The 21,282-nt window shown below is 45.0% G+C and overlaps 1 protein-coding gene across 2 annotated transcripts in view; it reads left to right on the plus strand.

Annotated features, from left to right (window-relative positions):
* CDH22 (cadherin 22) overlaps positions 1-21,282 on the plus strand; it is a 300,904-nt gene that overhangs the window by 188,849 nt on the left and 90,773 nt on the right. For both annotated transcript variants that reach the window (XM_040330178.1, XM_040330179.1), the window contains exons 3-4: positions 15,957-16,251; positions 16,330-16,449. In XM_040330178.1, coding sequence (XP_040186112.1) covers positions 15,957-16,251; positions 16,330-16,449 — 415 coding nt within the window. The remainder of the gene's footprint in view (positions 1-15,956; positions 16,252-16,329; positions 16,450-21,282) is intronic.

Raw genomic sequence — 21,282 nt, forward strand, 5'->3', positions numbered from 1 at the left:
CGCTGTCCCATACACTTCTATTATGCAGTGTGTGTGACGGAACCGTCCAGCTTGGGTGCTTGTGTCAAGATATAGCTTCCTCAAGTCTGGAACCAGAAATCAGGCATTATAGCGGCAAATTGCGCCACCCAAGATACTAGGCAGCACTAGCTCAGGTACAAACTGGAACATTCTTTATTGTAAAATCATATAGAATATATAGCATACCAGATAAGTTGAGGGCCTAATTACATTATCATAAGCAAAGGAAACTGTATACAGGAATATAATTATTAACAGCCAACATAAACATAATGCTAATCCACCTCTAGCAACTGATAGCTGACAGTGATTTAATTAAGGTAAACAAATTAACAACTATAGCCACTTAAACCAGCCTAGGTAACCAGACTGCCCAGAACACAGCCCACAACACTGGATTCAAAATACATTACACATTATTATAAGCATAAACACATAACATCCCACAATGGTTCTATAACAAGGTAAAGTGGGCACAATATTATTCTCATCGCCAAGATATCATCAGACAGACAGTAACAATAGGTAACTCAATATACAATGGGAACGCACACCTAGGAGGCACACAACATCTGTGTATCACAATCTTAAGCAATTTATTGAGGCTATAAACATGTATCTGGTTCTTCCAGTTCTTTATGTTTTGGGGAGACATGGACTTGAATCAGAAACAAGACCACTTCAAGGGTCCCCCAGGCACACACCTCCCAAAGATCAGTGTTCCATTAAAAGCCAGGGCCCATAGTCAGTAAGCAAGAGGCCACCCTGCAGTCCCCTCTGAAAGCCCCTGTCCTGGTTGGTTCTGTCACATTGTGTTTTTGCTGTGTTTACTGAAAGCGCACCAAAGGTTCTGCATGCTGAAATTTTGTGCATTTCCAGAAAATACAGCAAAAATGTGCAACCTAGTAGAAGTCTATGGGACTGCGGCTAAAAATGCAGATAAAAAGCACAAGAACTGCAGATACACCCTCTCTACGGGTGTGAACACTGCCTAGCACATTGAAGACAATAAAATAAACATTCCCTGAACGCATCATTAGCAGTTTAAAACCTACAATTCTGTTGGCTCCTGCTTTTCCAGTGCTGCATTCCTGAACTTTCACTTTTTACAGGAAAACGTTAAGGCCGCGTACACGCGGTCGGTCCATCCGATAAGAATGGTCCGAAGGACCATTTTCATCGGTTAACGGATGAAGAAGACTGATGGTCTGGTGTGCCTACACACCATCATTTCAAAAACCGATCGAGTCCAACGCGGTGACGTAAAACACAAGGACGTGCAGAGAAAAATGAAGTTCAATGCTTCCAAGCATGCGTCAACTTGATTCTGAGCATGTGCGGGTTTGGAACCAATGCTTTGCGTACTAACCATCGGTTTTGACCTATCGGTTAGGCGTCCATCGGTTGAATTTTAAAGCAAGTTCTAAATTTTTGGACCTTAGGATAACTGACCGATGGAGCCCACACACAGTCGGTTTGGACCGATGAAACGGTCCTTCAGTCCGTTTTCATCGGTTTTGTCCGATCGTGTGTACAGGGCCTAACAGTGGAGAGTGTCATTTGAGTCAGTCTGTTAGCTTGGAGCAGGGGCATGCCATCCTAGGCTATGGGACTGTGTGTCTCTATGGATGCACACAGTGTGGGTAGACACAATTCTAGTCACTACATACAAGGGTGGCTCCATAGGATCATGCAAGAGAAAGGAGCCACCCCGAAACAGGAAACCTGGGGAAATACACCAGCTTAAACTAGAGCATCGGCAAGGATTAAAGATTAAGAAGCTCCATACTCAGTAAACAATTAAATACGCTGCTGAAAATGCTTACAATTTAGGGTTTTAATGCCACTTTAATTCACATCCAGAATAGACATTATTTCTTAATCCTGCACCATACCTCATAATCATTAAATGTATAACCCACATTACCTCATTAAAATCTTTAGGAAAGCTTTAAAACTACTCCCAGATGAAAATCTCTCAAGATCCTCTAACAACCTAATTGTATTTAACCTAGCTCTGTGTTGTCCCTGAAGGCCATTAATGGATGAGATATAGAATTAAGTATGTACAGTACAGCATTTATATAAAGTAACAAAGTTTAAGGCATTACTGTAATTACACAACAAGTTCTGTATTGCTAACAGCTTACAGCTTACCGAGAAGTCCAGCTTCTACATCTGGGCTCTATGGCCTGGATACATTTACTGTAGAGAATACCATATGAGACTGGCCGCTAATGAAGGAAGTGACAATAACTGATTTCTAGCAATTACTATTTATTGCTAGAATCCAAACATTGGCCAGCTGTCAGGGTATGGGAAGGACAGAAAAGAGATTTTCCAGCACCCGTCACAGTGAAAAATGGAATGAAGCACTCAATACATATTTAGCAGCAAAGAGACGAATCCTTGTAAATAAGATATTTATGATGCACAGACTATTCTGCTACTAAACTGTTTGGAAAAGATTGGCACTGGTTACATGTTTAAAATATTGGCACTGAAGAAACTTAGGAAAGTATTTTAAGTGGAAATTCATTTATTTTTTAATACACCGACCCGCATGTTACATTAACAAATGCCCAAAAGGGCAACTCAGTCTACATGCCAGTAAAGCGTTCTGCATCCTGTGAATGACACTGTATAAAGTGATGGAGGAATGAGGGTGCAAAAGTTAAGGAAGTGGGGTTCTTTTAGTTTTTTTTTTAACAGGAATATTGATTGGGAATATTGGGAATTGGGGATATTGATTGGGAAAATTTTAAAATTTGGCACGGTGTTCCCCTTAAAGGGGAGTTCCACCCACAATTTCACTTTTTAAATATAAATACCCCTGTAATACACAAGCTTAATGTATTCTAGTAAAGTTAGTCTGTAAACTAAGGTCCGTTTTGTTAGGTTGTTACAGCATTTAGATAGTTTATAATCTAGAAATAGACCGTGGCCATCTTAAGTGTGGACATCATGAAGCCAGACTGTATGACTTCCTGGATTTCAGCTTTGCATATCTCGCACATGCTCAGTGCACAAGCAGTTTAATAGGTTTCAGTCAGGTTTGCAAGGACTACTGGGAAACATGATGCCTATCCCAGAAACCCTTGCAAATAGCCTAGGCAAATAAGGAGGAGGAAGTAATGAAGGACTACAAAATAAAGGTATTTACAAGCAACAAATTAAATAAAAGTTGTCCATTCTGAACACTATGAGATTAGAGCATGCAGCACAGACAAACATAAAAAAATGGGTGGAACTCCACTTTAATATTCATACCAGACCCAAAAGGCCTGGTAATGGACTGGGGGGGACCCCTGCCTTTTTTTTTTATGACTTTGATCTGTATTGCAATTCATGGATAGCCGTGAGTAGTTTTAAATGACTTTTACATAGTTAGTCAGGTTAAAAAAAAAAGACACAAGTCCATCAAGTTCAACCATAAGAAATAAAATAATAATAATATCGTAAAATCACATATACCCAATTCTATACCCACAGTTGATCATCGCGACCGCAGGCCATTCACATCGGCTCCGGGGACACGCTTCGGGCACGCGTGCGCAGGGAGGTGTCTCAAAGAGCTGATGTACAGCTACGACGGCTCGCGCAGGAGGGCCAACCTGACGCAGTATAACTGTGGCGGCTGGTCCGGAAGCGGTGTAAAAAAGGTTTGGATACATAGAGCTAGATCCAGCAAAGAATTACGCCGGCGTATCCATAGATACGGCGCGTAAATTCAAAGCTGCGCCGGCGTATCTACTTTCTGTATTCAGAAAGCTAGATACGCCGACACTAGGCTAAGATCCGACTGGCGTAGTTCTATTACGCCGTCGTATCTTAGGGTGCATTCTCACGCTGGCCGCTAGGTAGCGATTCCGTCGTTTTCGGCGTAGAGTATGCAAATTACCTAGATACGCCGATTCACAAACGTACGTGCGCCCGGCGTTCGTTTTTTACGTCGTTTGCGTAAGGCTTTTTCGGCGTAACATTGTGCCTGCTTCTATGAGGCGCACTCAATGTTAAGTATGGACGTCGTTCCCGCTTCGATTTTAGAATTTTTTACGTCGTTTGCGTAAGTCGTTCGCTAATAGGGCTGGACGTAATTTACGTTCAAGTCGAAACCAATGACTTCCTTGCGTCATTTGGAGCAATGCACACTGGGATATGTACACGGACGGCGCATGCGCCGTTCGTACAAAACGTCAATCACGTCAGGTCAACACACATTAACATAAAACACGTCCCCCCCTTACACATTTGAATTACGCGCGCTTACGCCGGCCCCATTTACGCTACGCCGCCGCAACTGAGGCCCCATACACACCATAGAATCTATCCGCAGATAAATCCCATCAAATGGGTTTCTGCGGATAGATCCTATGGTGTGTACACTCCGTCGGATATTTATCCGCAGATAAATCTCCCCTGGGATGGATTTCCAGCAGATGGATATTTGCTGACATGCACAACAAATCCATCTGCTGGAATCCATTCCAACGGATGGATCCGCTCGTCTGTACAGACTTACCGGATCCATCCGTCTAAAGGGATTCCCCGCACGCGTCGTAATGATTTGACGCATGCGTGGAATTCCTTATATGACAGCGTCGCGCCCGTCGCCGCGTCATAATAGCGGCGACGGCGCGACACGTCATCGGCAGAGGATTTCAGTGCGGATTTCAATGCGATGGTGTGTACACGCCATCGTATAGAAATCCTCTGAAATCCTCGAGAGGATTTATCCGCGGATACGGTCCGCTGGACCGTATCTGCGGATAAATCCTCTCGTGTGTATGGGGCCTTACGGAGCAAGTGCTTTGTGAATACTGCACTTGCTCCTGTAAGTTGTGGCGGCGTAGCGTAAATACGATACGCTGCGTCGCCGTTAGATTGCGCGCCCCTACCTGAATCTAGCCCATACACTTTAGCCAGGCTGATCATGAGTAGAACTAGAAGTAAACTATTGGTAAAGCAGCGTATCCCTCTAAGCAGCAGAGCACGCATACATTTTGCATAATGACTTAGTTCAGAAGATTTCAGTCTCACAGATGTTGTTCCCTGACGAATAGTGATATCTCATTTTTGGAGAGACATCAGCATTACAACTTTCTGCATGCAAACAATAAAACCAGTGAAGCTCCTAGAAGTCTGATGCTCGTTTTTCATTTTTACATGTGCGAATATTCCAATAAATGTCTTCACTTTGTGCATTTAGTTATATATAAAGCTCTAAACACAACTTTCATCCCCTTCAGCAAAGCTGTTTTGGCAGATGCTTCTTTACTGGATCAGTATCCGCTCTTTTTACTGAGCAGAGAATGTAGCTGGCAGTAAGGAAAACCTGCCAACAAATGAGCAGGACAAGACAGATTAAAAAAACATATGCCTATACTATGAGTAATTCAGGTGCCATCGGCCTAGTATCATTTTACTGTATTTATGTTCATACAATGCCAGTTACATATAGCCCCAGCCAAACAAGTTTTCTGAAAAGAATTATAACTTTGTTTTAGGCGGTGAATATTCGAATAAAAAAGAAATATCTCTGTTCACCTGAAGATACAATTTCTATCCTAAAATACATCTGTCTTGAGTAAAATGTGGGGCTGTAGTGGCTGACTGCCTTCTGAAAATGCTGGCTGACTGGCTGTTTTGCTGACCCACTGACTAAAGAAAAGTCAATTTCTGCATACCCAGATATCAAGGATAACTTGCCACAAATTTGACAGTGTTAAATTGAACATTTGTTAACTTGCTGCACATTTTTACTGGCAAGTTGTACACTTGCAGAGCACTTGAAGCACAAGTTCTAGTTGACACTTTTCCAATTTGTAGCAAATTTGCATGGCAAGTTTTTAGCAAGAGCAAAGTTGCAGTGGTGAGTCTACAGCAAGAGCTCTGCAAGTCTACAGCATGAAAAATCAGCCACAGTGCCTCCTGTGGTGGGATGACTATTGCACAACATAACTAGACCAGGACTTGCAGAACGTTTGCAAAGAAAGTTGATCTGGAGTCATGTAATGCAGACTTGCTGCAATTGTGCAACAAACTTGTGAAGCTTGGCATTAAAAGCTTAGCAAGTCATTTTCAAACTTGCAGCACAATTACTTGCTATCCGGGTACTTGTCCTGAGGCACTGATTCAAAGCATAGCACCAGGGCTGTCTTAATGAGAGGGCAAACCTGGGCACTGCCATAGCATAGCAGCTGGTCCTTGAGCCCCCACTGCCCTGAAATTAGAGGGGTCGTAGTTCTGGGGGGGGATATCTGGGATGTAGAAGGGTCAGAGTGCTGGGGGATATCTAGGACGTAGAGGGGCCATAGTGCTGGGGAGGCATCAATCTAGCAGATATATTATATGCACAGAACAGCTTTGTTACTTTATGTATGTAGTATTTCCCCCACGGTTTCTTTGCTGTACAGAATTATTGTTTATGTAGTTATGTAGTATACCCAAAAGGGGAAGCTCTGCTTGTCTGCCTCCTACCTACTTGATGTTTGTTTACCTGCACTGTCTCCACTGTAGGGTCCCCAGAGCATTACTTTGCCCAGGGGCCCATGATACTATTAAGATGGCCCTGCATAGCACTACCCCCAAAGGAGCAGCTTGTAGACAGGTGCAGTGCGGCCTCCTTGCAAGAGTGGCACTATTTAGCAGTCACTGCATAGGGAGGGCAAAGGACAAGGGGGAACCAGTTCCCACGGAGACCTCCGTAGTTATTTTGAGGAAAGCTCCATTTGGAAGCTGCTGCCCTGGTTGACCTGGTGGTCATGTTTGAGGTGGGCAGGGCTTAAAAAAAGCACTGCCCCTTTGGGTTGGCACACTTTTCAGAGTGTGGGCAGGATATTGATAGTCTCCTGTGTTAGGCCCAGTTATTGGCCCGCCTTCCAGCCAACTTCCATGCGGGGAGCTGTCTGGTGTCTCCAGTTATGTGCTCTCTGTCTGGTCCACTGTAAGTGTATTAGTCTGGTGCAGCCATCTCTGCAGAGTTTGCTGTTCTCTCTCAACTTTACTAAGTTAATATGTAGGCAGGATGCAGTCTACTTTCTCCAATGCAGCTGGCGCTCCTCTGCTGTGGCACCGCATTACCCAGTTGGCATAGGCATGCGCACAGGGTGTGCCAGGTGTGCCCAGGCACACCCTAATCACCCTGTGCACCATAGATTCCCCCTACTGCCCTAGCCCCCCCTCTTCCCGCCGCACCGCTGCTGGCTAACCTCCTCTCCCAGCAGCTGATGCTGAGGGATGTTTTAGGATGAATAGGGGAAGGCGCCGGTAAATATGTAATTTACTGACCCCTTCCCTTTCTGAATAAATATAGTAAAAGATTGGTAGTGTGTATTTGAGCTTTGGGGGCACACCCTAATCCAATAGGCTGCGCACACCTATGCCAGTTGGGCAGGTGTCCCTCTTGGGTTGTTGCTTCATTACTTCAATACATGTTTTCTATTGCACCTGATTGTGTAAATTATTGCTGCCGCACCACGCTGCACCCTACCTACAAATAGGGATGAGCTTCGTGTTCGAGTCAAACTCACGTTCGACTCGAATATCGTATGTTCGACTGTTCGTCGAAATACAAACGTTACCGGCCGTTCACTGCAAATTCGAGTGGCGTGTCATGGCCCATAATTCACTGCGGCATCACAGTGCATTGCTGGCTGATGATTGGCCAAGCATGCACTATGACCTGCATGCTTGGCCAATCACAGCTTGCAAAAAACGGAGAGCCATAATTGGCCAAAGCCAGGGTGGCTTTGGCCAATTATGGCTCAGGGGGTTTAGTACACGCCCCACACTATAAAAGGCCGCCTGCAGGTCGGCCTTGTGTAGTGTGTTGCGGAGGTTAAGAGAGAGAAGACAGAGAGAGAGAGAGTGTCATTTTTTTGTAGGTAGATAGAGCAGGCAGGCAGGCAGGCTAGTCAGTTAAAGTTACAGGGCCGGATTCATGTAGCTCTGCGGATCTTTAGATCCGCAGGATCTACCTGGTTTACGATCCGCCGGTGCAATTTAGCGAGGCAAGTGCATGATTCATAAAGCACTTACCTCGCAAACTGCACCGTTGGATCGTAACTCCCCCCGGCGGGATGCAAATTCCGCGGCTAGGGGGAGTGTACAATTTAAATCAGGCGCGTTCCCGCGCCGATTTAACTGCGCATGCGCCGCCGCGAAAAAGCCCAGTGCGCATGCTCCAAATGACGTCGCTAGGACGTCATTGTTTGCGGCGGGTACGTCGATTGCGGCCATCGGTATTCCCGATCGCGTTACGCAAACGACGTAAAAAATTTAAAACTTGGCGTGGGAACATCGGCCATACTTAACATTAGCTACCCCTCATAGAAGCAGGGGTAGCTATCCGCCGGAAAAAGCCGAACGCAAACGACGTAGAAAACGAGCGACGGGCGGGCGTACGGTCGTGAATCGGCGGTTTTCCTCATTTGCATATGCGACGGGTAAAAAATAGCGACGACACCTAGCGGCCGGCGGGAGATTACAGCCTAAGATTCGACTGGTGTAAGTCACTTACACCAGTCGGATCTAAGGGAGATCTATGCGGAACTGATTCTTATGAATCAGTCGCATAGATCCGACCGTGGGATCTCACAGATCCGACCGTCGGGTCTCACAGATACGACGGCGGATCAGGAGATCCGCCGGCGTATCTATTGATGAATCTGGCCCACAGTGTGTAGAGGATATATATGCATCCCAGGTGTTGTGTATATATATTTATACACTGTATAGTATAGCTAGATCCGCTCTTCCCAATTTACTGGCAGGCAGGTGATTGTGCTAGCTGCAGTATTCTCACATGGTGTACTGCCTGTGTCCTCTGCAGTTTGCACCTAAAGCTACGTGGTGTGTACTGCCTGTGTCCTCTGCAGTGTGCACCTAAAGCTACGTGGTGTGTAATGCCCATGTCATCTGCAGTTTGCACCTAAAGCTACGTGGTGTGTACTTCCCGTGTCCTCTGAAGTTTGCACCTAAAGCTACGTGGTGTGTACTGCCCGTGTCCTCTGCAGTTTGCACCTAAAGCTACGTGGTGTGTACTTCCCGTGTCCTCTGCAGTTTGCACCTATAGCTACGTGGTGTGTACTGCCTGTGTCCTCTGCAGTTTGCACCTAAAGCTACGTGGTGTGTACTGCCCATGTCCTCTGCAGTTTGCACCTAAAGCTACGTGGTGTGTGTACTGCCTGTGCCCTCTGCAGTTTGCACCTAAAGCTACGTGGTGTGTGTACTGCCTGTGTCCTCTGCAGTGTGCACCTAAAGCTACGTGGTCCTCTGCAGTGTGCAGGCCATTAGTATGTCTGGAAGGGACAACAAGGAGGGGCAGAGAGTCACGAGGCGATAAAAGGGGGCAAGCAGGCTCTGCGTCTAGAGGCAACAGTGCTGGTCGTGGACACGGTGCATCCTCATCAGCACGTGGCCCTGGGACACGCTCGTCCTTTTTTTCGGCAGCTGGCCGCGTTGAGCCGCAACATGCCGAAGACTTGTTAGAGTGGATGACCAAGCCGTGCTCATCCGCCTCATCCAGGGCCATTTTAATAGCAGCATGGGCCCCTGGGCAAAGTAATGCACTGAGGCTCCTACAAGCCTTCCCCAATGTAAGCACTTATTCTCAAGAATTAAAGAATAAGTAGTTGATAGATCTATTAGATTTGTTATTAGATTATTATTCAATTTGAGTTTATGCAACTTCCCCGCAACTGTGAGCAATGCACATGGTTGTGGTGGGGCGGTGTAGCATTTAGTTTAGTTTAAAACAGGTGGTGAGGAGGCGACATCACTTCCTCACTGCCTGACAAATGGCACTGAAAAGAAATCCATGGTTGGATTGTTTTTCAGAGGAGTGGCTGCCTTTTTTCAGGCTGTATTTACACGAAAATCCATACCAGATCCTTATCCGAGCACGCAGCGTGGCTGATCAGGAAAGGGCCCCTTGACTAGACATGTGCACAGCAAAAATTTTCGTTTATTTCTGTTTCGTTTCTGTTCGTTTATCGTGATTCGTAACGAGTCGTAATTTCGTAAGACGTTAGTTATCGTATTCGTACTCTTTAGTATTTTCGTAACACTCTTTTTTCCGTTTTCTGTTTTTTTCTGTTAGTTTATTTTTCGTTGAATCGAGATTCGTATTTTCGTTATATTTTGTATTCTGCCGCGTTCGTATTTTTAAAATTATTTTATTCGTTCCTTCGTTTTTACGTTAGTTTAATTTTCGTTGTTTTGTTATTCGTATTTATATTATATTTTCCATCATGCCGCATTCGTATTTTCGTAAAGAAATATATTTTCGTTGCTTTATGATCATTCGTATTTTCATGTCTAATTTCCTTTGATTGTAAAAACGTACTTTTGTAGATTTTATTGCATTCGTAATTCTGTTAGAATACATTTTACGTTTATTCGACACACTACTCGTCGTAATTTTGTAATTCGGATTTTACTGTGATTGACTTGACTGTCTTAGTTAGCACACACACCCTGTCTAGAATGAAGTCTGACGTAGAAGAAAACTAAAATATGTCAGATATTACAAATACAAATCTAGAAAGTAGATGCACTGCAGTCTAACACAGAAAAAGACACAATGAGCCAGGAGGTAATGAGAAAGAAGCTCATTGGGGGAAGGAACAAACCTCTTCAGAGGAAAGGGACAGCGCTCAGTGGCTATTGGTCAGAAATATTTCAGTACTAACGAAAGCTAATTTACATTATTTTGTATTTTCGTTGTTTTCATTTCAGTTTTCCGAAGATCCGTAATTTATTTTTCGTTAGTTTTGATTTTCGTTTTTTAGTCTTTGTTCGGCATTTCGTTTTCTTTTCGGTCTTCGAATATTAGTAAGTTTGCATTTTCGTTCATTTTGTTTTTCGTAATTATTTTTTTTTTTTGGGTTCGGTATTTTCGTTGTTTCTATGTTTTCGTTTCTTTCTTCTTTCGTATCTTCGTTGTTTTCCATATTCGTTATTTTGAAAATATCGTTATTCGTTATTAATTGCGCTAAACCATTCGTTCATTCGTATGTTAACGAATCAACTAAAATAACGAAAAATGACGGAAAACGTATTCGTAACTTAAAAAATTGCACATGCCTAGCCCCTTCCCCCCTGAACCGTACCAGGCTGCATGCCCTCAACATGGGAGGGTGATGAGAACAAGGGCCTCTTCCAGACAACCCTGGCCGTTAGTTGTCGGGGGCTGCGGGTGGGGGGCTGTTATCTTAAGTAATTAAGTACATTTTTTTGCTGAATTAATAGGCCCATAACTAAAACATAAAAATTGCTCTAGTCCATAAGGGGTATACATGTCCGAAATCTGAAGATGTCCTTAAAATGTTTGTTCTTGGATTCAAATACATTTTTTTCTGCTACAAAAATAGCTTACCCTTTCATACTCAAAGGAAACCTGTCAAATGTAAAATACTGAGTCTGCAATTACTGAGAAAGCTGGCTGGTTGTTTAGCTTCAATACTTTGAGCCACTTCCCTCATTCATGTATGCAGAAAGGGACTTTAATAATCAGCATACATTTCTAGTTTAGTTATTCAAGAAGCATATAAGCTAGTAATCACAAAAGCCAGGCAACTAGCATTTTCAGAAAGGTTAACTTACCCAACCTTTCATACATGCTACAACGGTAGAAATACAGCCCTGACCCTAGACATCCTATCCCCAGAGCTAAGTTATTCCTCTTGGTATTTGTTCGGTAAGCATGCTCTGGTGACAACCATGACAACCCCTTTTCGGTAGGTTGGATGCCTTAATGTAATATACTATGTATGCCCCTTTTTCTATTGTACGCAATGTCAATTTTTCATTCTTATGCATGTTTTGTAACAAAGAAAAATCAATAAAAATGTTTTTGAAAAAAAAAAAAGAAAGGTTAACTAATGCAGCCCCTATATTTCTCTCATGGCAGGTGTCTTTTAATTCCCACTTTTGACTCTGGCACCTTGCTGTAATTACAGTAAAATCAATATTAATCAGCCACCTCATGTAATTGTTAAAACTGTGTAAATAATGGCCCCAACTATCTGGCAAGTATTCAATTAAAGTGTCAAATAGCTAAAAGCAGAGTTAAAATGCATATATGTGAATTGTTTTAAAGCCAAAAAGAATTTGTAACTCCATCAAGCCAGTTTTGTGATCCAGGCAGTACGGATTTGTTCTAAACCCCCCCAGGTCTGTTCTATACCACGTACTCAGAGATTTTAGTCCCTAAACTTAAGGATTTGTTCCATTCTATTTTTGAACTGGGAATACTTCCCTCTTCTATGCAGGAGGCCCAGATCATCGTGCTCCCAAAGCCGGGCAAGGATCCACAATACCCAGAGTCATACAGACCGATATCTCTGTTGCCGGTGGATATTAAGATCCTGGCCAAGGTGCTGGCTACTAGATTGAATGAGGTTATTCTCTCCTTGGTGCACTCGGATCAGACCGGGTTCATGCCGGGAAAGAATACAGCAATGAATATACGCAGATTATTTATGAATATTCAAGCCCAACATGACAATATGGGGACGAGAGTAGTGGTGGCGCTAGACACGGCCAAAGCTTTCGACTCGGTCGAATGGCCATACCTGTGGGAATGCTTGAGGTGTTTTGGATTTGGACCAAATTTCATTAAATGGGTACAGCTTCTATACCAAACCCCTAAGGCTAGAATTTTTGTCAATGGCTGGCTATCGGACCAGATCTCCCTGGAGAGGGGTACGAGGCAGGGTTGCCCCCTGTCTCCACTATTATATGCCCTGGCGGCGGAACCCCTGGCTATTGCCATACGGACATGCCCGGAGGTGATCGGACTTAGAAAAGGAGACAATTGGGAAAAGATAGGATTGTACGCGGACGATACGGTTCTATACTTGGCGGACCAGGGCCCTTCACTAGCGGCGGCACTAAATATCATAGAAGACATAGGCAGATTCTCAGGGCTCAAAATAAACTGGGACAAATCTAAAATCCTCCCATTAGACCAGTTCCCCCCATCGAAGACTCAATCGGAATTGCCATTACAGAGGGTGGCAGAGGTCAAATATCTTGGAGTAATAGTCACCAGAAATTTACAAGACTATGTATCCCTTAACATAGACCCTTTATTTGCGATCATCAAATCTAGAACCCAGGCATGGGCGAGGCTACCTTTGGGGGTCATGGGAAGAATCAATTTAGTTAAGATGATCTTACTTCCCAAAATCCTATACATGATATGGCATGCTCCCTTGTATATCCCGATGAAGATCTTCAAACAGATGGAGGCAATACTAAACTCCTTTGTATGGGGATCGGGCAGGCATAAGCTAGCATGGCAAGTACTTAAGAATCCCACATCGGAGGGGGGATGTTCCCTCCCAGACATCCAAGATTACTATGTAGCGGCACAACTATCTCATCTGTATCACTATAATAAAACTGAGTCAAGGAGATATGGGTCGATGGTTTGCAATAAACCGGGAGGTGTGTTCCACACTCCCTGCCAGGTAGTATTCAGGAGGGGGCAGGGTGGTTGTAAAACGCCACAGTTTGGCGCAGGAATGCTCATACATCTTCAAAAAATATGGGACATAGCCCTTAAAAAACAAAATAGATCACATACCCACTCGCATACGCCATTATGGGCTAATGGAGGTATGCCAGAACAGACTTCTGTACCGGACCCTCAGGTATGGGCCTCATATGGGGTGCTGTACCTTTCCCAGATCATGACAGAAAGCGGAGTCAAGCCATTCTCAGTGGTAAGAAGGGAGTTCTCCCTCCCACAACAATTCTTATTCAGATATTTACAGCTCAGGCACGCACTTAGAAAACAATTGGCATTAGGGGCGGTGGACCTGAGTGTCCCACCGGTGCTGGATGTCATCTTTGGAGCCGACTCGACCAAACTTATATCCAACTTGTACCACACCATTAGACAACGTAGGGTGAACAGGATAGTACAGGCAGCGAGAATACAGTGGGAGCAGGATGTAGGCCCAATTGAGGCAGAGGACTGGGGGGAAATACTGGAAGGCGTGAAGACTACATCCCCCAAGCTGTCAGATAGATTGACACAACTGTACATAATTCACAGGGCATACCTGACGCCACTGAGATTGACAAAGTTCCAACCCACTCGGAGCCCGCTCTGCCCCAAGTGTTTACTGGCGGAGGGCACCTTTTACCATTTGCTGTGGCAGTGCCCGGACATGCAAGCATATTGGTTACAAGTGACGCAATTCCTACATGACAATATGGGATCGCCGGTGGGAATGGACCCTAGATTGTGCCTGCTGGGTCTGATACCAGATGTTGAGGTTGACAAGTACCAGACCATTTTTTTACTAGAGTCACTCTTTATAGCAAGAAAAGTGGTAGCTAAGGCATGGCTGCGAGCGACGGCCCCGTCCTTACAGGACTGGAAGAGGGAAATAAATGCTGTACTGCCTTATAGGAAAATTATATATATGCATAGGGGCCGCCCACAAAAATTCTCTAATGTATGGGATCGGTGGCTGGAAGATGGGGAAACATGTACTGTATAAACCACAAGGGATAAGGGGGAGGAGGCGGGCGGAGGGCAGAAGGATGACATCTGAATACATGGAGATTTGAATTGAGATATTCTATGAAAGACATATATAAGCTGATTGTAATAAAGTCACATGACCCTACCTGGAATGTAATGTCAATACGAACAGCCTTGAATTTTGAACACACGTGTAGTAGAACAGAAGGAAATGTAACTTCTGTAAGGCATAACCTGTACACCCTGAATACATCTCAATAAACTTGATTTTTTTCTGGTTAAAAAAAACCCCCCCAGGTCCCCATAATGTTTAACCGCTTAAGGACCGCCGCACGGCTATTTACGTTGGCAGAATGGCACGGCTGGGCACATGGGCGTACAGGTACGTCCCCTTTAAGATGCCCAGGCGTGGGTCGCAAGCGCGCCGCCGGCGGCACGCTCGTGACCCGGTTCTGTCCTCTGTGATCGCGCCCACAGAGAGGAAGAACGGGGAGAAGTGAATGTAAACAAACCTTCCCCGTTCTTCCTAGTGTGGCTATTAGTGATCGTCTGTTCCCTGTGACATCACACGCACAGCCACGCCCCCCCCCCCACAGTAAGAACACTCCCTTAGAACACACTTAACCCCTACAGCGCCCCCTTTTGGTAAAGCCCTTCACTGCCAGTGTAATTTTCACAGTTATCAGTGCATTTTTATAGCACTTTTCGCTGTGAAAATTACAATGGTCCCAAAAGTGTCCGATGTGGCATTGGGATTGCAGGTGAGGCTTCTTTCAGGCGCTTTACAGGCGCTTTTTTATAACGATTAAGCCCTGTACACACGATCGGTTTGTTTTCCATCGGTGAAAAAAAATAGAACATGTTTTAATATGTTCCTATGGATAAAAAAACGATCGAAAAAAACGATCGTCTGCGTGAAACTCCATCAGAGAAAAATCCACGCATGCTCAGAATCAAGTCGACGCATGCTCGGAAGCATTGAACTTCACCACGTCACCGCGTTGGACACGGTCGGATTTTTGACTGATGGTGTGTAGGCAAGACTGATGATAGTCAGCTTCATTGGATATCCGATGAAAAAATCCATCGGATTAGATTCCATCAGATATCCGATCGTGTGTACAGGGCATAAGACCCCTTTCACACTGGGGCGTTTTTCAAGCGCTTTAGTGTGAAAGCACTCGGGCTTTCACACTGGGATTGCAGATGCAGCTTCTTTCAGGCGCTTTACAGATGCTTTCCTTAACGCTAAAGTGCATGAAAAAGGCCCCAGTGTGAAAGGGGTCTTAGTGGTGACTATCAGCGCCAGGGTGAATAAAAAGTCTTTAACCCTTTACTACCCTGTTCAAAACTAAAAGCATGGACATTACTATTTTTTTGCATACAAGCAGTGAAATTAACCCCTCTCTTCCCCTCTCTCTCTATCCCTCAGATTCATTCGGATTCAGACGAAGGTGATGGCTCCATCAAATACACAATTTCTGGAGAGGGCGCTGGATCCATCTTTATCATCGATGAACTCACTGGAGACATCCACGCCACTGAGCGTTTGGATCGGGAGCACAAGACCTTTTACACATTGCGTGCCCAGGCCAGAGACAGACACACAGACCGATTACTTGAACCGGAGTCTGAATTCATCATTAAGGTTCAGGATATTAATGACAGCGAGCCTCGATTCCTGCAGGCACCTTACATTGGAAGTGTCCCAGAGCTGTCCCCTGTGGGTAAGTCTTCTTGCCAAAGTAAGATGGCCAAGGCAAGGTGGGCAGATGTTTGAGAACTTGTGTCTTTGCTTTGTTCAGGTACATCTGTGATGGCTGTATCAGCGTGGGATGCTGATGACCCAGCTTATGGTAGCAGTGCAAGGGTGGTATACAGCGTCCTAGAAGGAGAGAAGCACTTCACTGTGGACAGCAAGTCAGGTAAGTCCTTTTTGATGGCGTCTGTCTAACTACAAGTACCGTATTTTTCGGCGTATAAGACGACCCCCTAATTTTCCAGCTAAAATTCTGGTTTTGGGATATACTCACTGTATAAGACGACCCCTCACTGTGCCATTATCCATGCCTCACTGTGCCATTATACATGCCTCACTGTGCCATTATACATGCCTCACTGTGCCATTATGCCTGCCTCACTGTGCCATTATGCCTGCCTCACTGTGCCATTATACATGCCTCACTGTGCCATTATACATGCCTCACTGTGCCATTATGCCTGCCTCACTGTGCCATTATGCCTGCCTCACTGTGCCATTATGCCTGCCTCACTGTGCCATTATACATGCCTCAGTGTGCCATTATGCCTGCCTCACTGTGCCATTATACATGCCTCAATGTGCCATTATGCCTGCCTCACTGTGCCAGTATGCCTGCCTCACTGTGCCAGTATCAGGGATGGACTGGCCATAGGGACTACAGGGAGTTTCCCGGTGGGCCGTTTTTTAAAACAGAGATGCTGCTTGGAGGACTTTTTTTAACGCCCTGGCAGTGCCCCAGTGTGAAAGCACTCAGACTTTCACACTGGGACTGCAGCGGAAGCGTTTTTCAGTCGCTTTACAGGCGCCCAAAAGCACCTAAAAAACGCCTCAGTGTAAAAAGGGGTCCTACACTCACCCCCTCTCTTTTACACTCACTCTCTTTTTCTTACACTCACTCCCCTCTCTTACCCACCCCCTCTCACCCACCCCCTCTCACCCCCTTTCCCTCCTCCCTCTCTCTCTCTCTCATTCCCCTCTCTCTCACCCTTTCATGATATACAATAATGGATGTAGGGGCCTTTTGGTGGGCATGATTTTTCGGGGGGGTGGGGGCAGCATTTTATTGAATTAAAGTTGGCCGGTCTAGATGAAGTCCAGGGCCAAATTTTTGTCCCAGTCCAGCCCTGGCCAGTATGCCTTGCTCACTGTGCCAGTATGCCTGCCTCACTGTGCCATTATGCCTGCCTCACTGTGCCAGTATGCCTGCCTCGACGATCTTCCTACCTTCTCCTGTTTGCAGAGTTTCTCAGGCTGCGGGCGTCCATTATTCAATCACGATCATAGTAAATAAGTAGTTATTTATTATGACAATCAATATGATCATAATGAAGAGCTACTGGTACCATATTTTCCGGCGTATGAGACGACTTTTTGCATCTAAAATCATGCCCCAAAAGTCGGGGGTCGTCTTATCTCCCGGGTACCGGTCTGTCGACGGCCATCCATTATTCAAAAGCCCGCCTCCTCCTCATGCTGTTCCGTGATAGGCGGAACACTAATTTTCCCAGCAGAGCCTCTGTTCAGTGTTCCGCCTATCACGGATGTCCTCTCGTCCGAGGCCAAGAATGAGAAGGCATCCGTGATAGGCGGAACACTGAACAGAGGCTCTGCTGGGAAAACGAGTGTTCCGCCTATCACGGAGCAGTCTGAGGAGGAGGCGCGGCTTTTGAATAATGGATGGCCGCCGTCTGACAGACAGGTACCCGGCGTATAAGACGACCCCCGACTTTTGGGGCATGATTTTAGATGCAAAAAGTCGTCTTAGGCCGAGTACTCACGAGCAGACATGTCCGATGAAACCGGTCCGCGGACCGTTTTCATCGGACATGTCTGCCCGGGGACTTCTGTTCGATGGCTGTACACACCATTGAACAGAAGTCCGCGCGTAAACAATACGCGGGGCGTGTCTGTGGTGTCGCCGCGACAATGACGCGGCGACGTGGGCGGCCTGCCTTTAAAATGCTTCCACGCATGCGTCGAAGTCATTCGACGTATGCGAGGGATGGCGGGCGGCCGGACATGTACGGTAGGTCTGTACAGACGACCGTACATGTCGGGGGGACAGGTTTCCTGTCCGATCCGCTCGAAAATGGTCCGCTCGTGCCTACACACGGCCAAACATGTCTGCTGAAACTGGTCCGCGGACCAGTTTCAGCAGACATGTTTGGTCGTGAGTACGGGGCCCTATACGCCGGAAAATACAGGACCAGTAGCTCTTCATTATGATCATTGGATGAAGCTGGTTGTCATAATAAATAACTACTTATTTACTATGATCGTCAGCTCCATCTAGTGGTAGTAATGGGATATAATCCTGATTCACCCAATTCTGTATAAAAAATACCATTCAACTTGGAGAGAACATGGCTTAATAACAGTTGACCCCATTTGCACAGTACAAATTTATTTGTAGTTTCACAGAATGAATAGCTCTGTATATTTTTTAACCACTTCCCGACCGCCGCATGTACATATACGTCGGCAGAATGGCACGTACAGGCACATTGGCGTACCTGTATGTCCCTGCCTAGACGTGGGTCAGGGGTCCGATCGGGACCCCCCCGCTACATGCGGCGGTCGGGTTCACTCGGGGAGCGATGCGGGACGACGGCGCGGCTATTTGTTTCCAGCCGCTCCGTCGCGATCGCTCCCCGGAGCTGAAGAACGGGGAGAGCCGTATGTAAACACGACTTCCCCGTGCTTCACTGTGGCGCTGCATCGATCGAGTGATCCCTTATATAGGGAGACTCGATCGATGACGTCATTCCTACAGCCACACCCCCCTACAGTTGTAAACACACACTAAGTGAACACTAAATCCTACAGCGCCCCCTGTGGTTAACTCCCAAACTGCAACTGTCATTTTCACAATAAAGAATGCAATTTAAATGCATTTTTTGCTGTGAAAATGACAATGGTCCCAAAAATGTGTCAAAATTGTCCGAAGTGTCCGCCATAATGTCGCAGTCACAAAAAAAATCACTGATCGCCGCCATTAGTAGTAAAAAAAAAAAAAATTAATAAAAATGCAATAAAACTATCCCCTATTTTGTAAACGCTATACATTTTGCGCAAACCAACCGATAAACGCTTATTGCGATTTTTTTTTACCAAAAATAGGTCGAAGAATACGTATCGGCCTAAACTGAGGAAAAAAAAAAAATTTATATATGTTTTTGGGGGATATTTATTAAAGCAAAAAGTAAAAAATATTGCATTTTTTTTTAAATTGTCGCTCTATTTTTGTTTATAGCGCAAAAAATAAAAACCGCAAAGGTGATCAAATACCACCAAAAGAAAGCTCTATTTGTGGGGAAAATAGGACACAAATTTTGTTTGGGAGCCACGTCGCACGACCGCGCAATTGTCTGTTAAAGCGACGCAGTGCCGAATTGTAAAAACCCCTTGGGTCAGGTAGCAGCATATTGGTCCGGTCCTTAAGTGGTTAAATACATCTCTTAGTGTATGGAGGTACAAGTATCTGTAGCATTCTTAACATGAAAAAACAAATGATGTATAGCTTGGTAAAACTGTTATTTGTGATTTTATAATCTTCTGCCCCAAGGCAATGGCAGTAATATCTTTAAGAAGATGCTGAAAAACGAGTTTGTCATTGTAATGGCCTTGACTTCTTTTCAGATGCCATATTGACAGGGTCACTTTAACATTGATTCAAGTAGACCAAAAGTTGGCAACACGCAGAGCACATTTTGCTTACAATGATGAGCTTTTCTAATGTATTGAAAACCTTTATCCTAAAACAAATTAAAAAAAAAACTTCTTGCTGTAACTGCTTATAAATTGTTATCTGGAGTGTGGCTTTAATTTGTGAGTGTATTTAAATGTACTATTACATCTATCACACCCCTCTCCCCAGACTGTGCTCCTGTTCTCCTTCATCCAGAGTGTAGACACTCTAATACAGGAGGTGTGTTACTAGCCAGATCACCAGGTGAAAACAGAGAGAGAAAGCCTAAAAAAAAGATGCAGCCATCACATCTAATGATTGGTAAGCTGCAATATATAACATTTTTAGTTTTGAGTTTGACCACTTAAGGACCGCCTCCTGCATATATACGTCAGCAGAGTGGCACGGCTGGGCAGATGCACGTACAGGTACGTCCTGTACATGTACCAAGCCGTGGGTCGCGGGCGCACCCGCGGCGCGCTCCCGCGACCCGGTCCGCAGGACCAGGACCGCGGGACCCGCGGACCCGAATGCCGCTGGGGTGCCGTGATCGGTCCCTGGAGCTGAAGAACGGGGAGAGCCGCGTGTAAACACGACTTCCCCGTGCTTCACTGTGGCGGCTGCATCGATCGTGTGATCCCTTTTATAGGGAGACACAATCGATGACGTCACTTCTACAGCCACACCCCCCTACAGTTGTAAACACACACTAGGTGAACATAACTCCTTCAGCGCCCCCTGTGGTTAACTCCCAAACTGCAACTGTCATTTCCACAATAAACAATGCATTTTTTGCTGTGAAAATGACAATGGTCCCAAAAATGTGTCAAAATTGTCCGAAGTGTCCGCCATAATGTCGCAGTCACGAAAAAAAACGCTGATCGCCGCCATTAGTAGTAAAAAAAAAATTTTTTTATAACAATGCAATAAAACAATCCCCTATTTTGTAAACGCTATACATTTTGCGCAAACCAACCGATAAACGCTTATTGCGATTTTTTTTACCAAAAATATGTAGAAGAATACGTATCGGCCTAAACTGAGGAAAACAATAATTTTTTATATATATTTGTGGGGGATATTTATTATAGCAAAAAGTAAAAAATATTGCATTTTTTTCAAAATTGTTGCTCTATTTTTGTTTATAGCGCAAAAAATAAAAACCGCAGAGGTGATCAAATACCACCAAAAGAAAGCTCTATTTGTGGGGAAAAAAAGGACGCCCATTTTGTTTGGGAGCCACGTCGCACGACCTCGCAATTTTCTTTTAAAGCGACGCAGTGCCGAATCGCAAAAAAGGGGCAAGGT

Source organism: Rana temporaria, chromosome 12 (assembly GCF_905171775.1).
Source record: "Rana temporaria chromosome 12, aRanTem1.1, whole genome shotgun sequence".
NCBI lineage: Eukaryota > Metazoa > Chordata > Amphibia > Anura > Ranidae > Rana > Rana temporaria.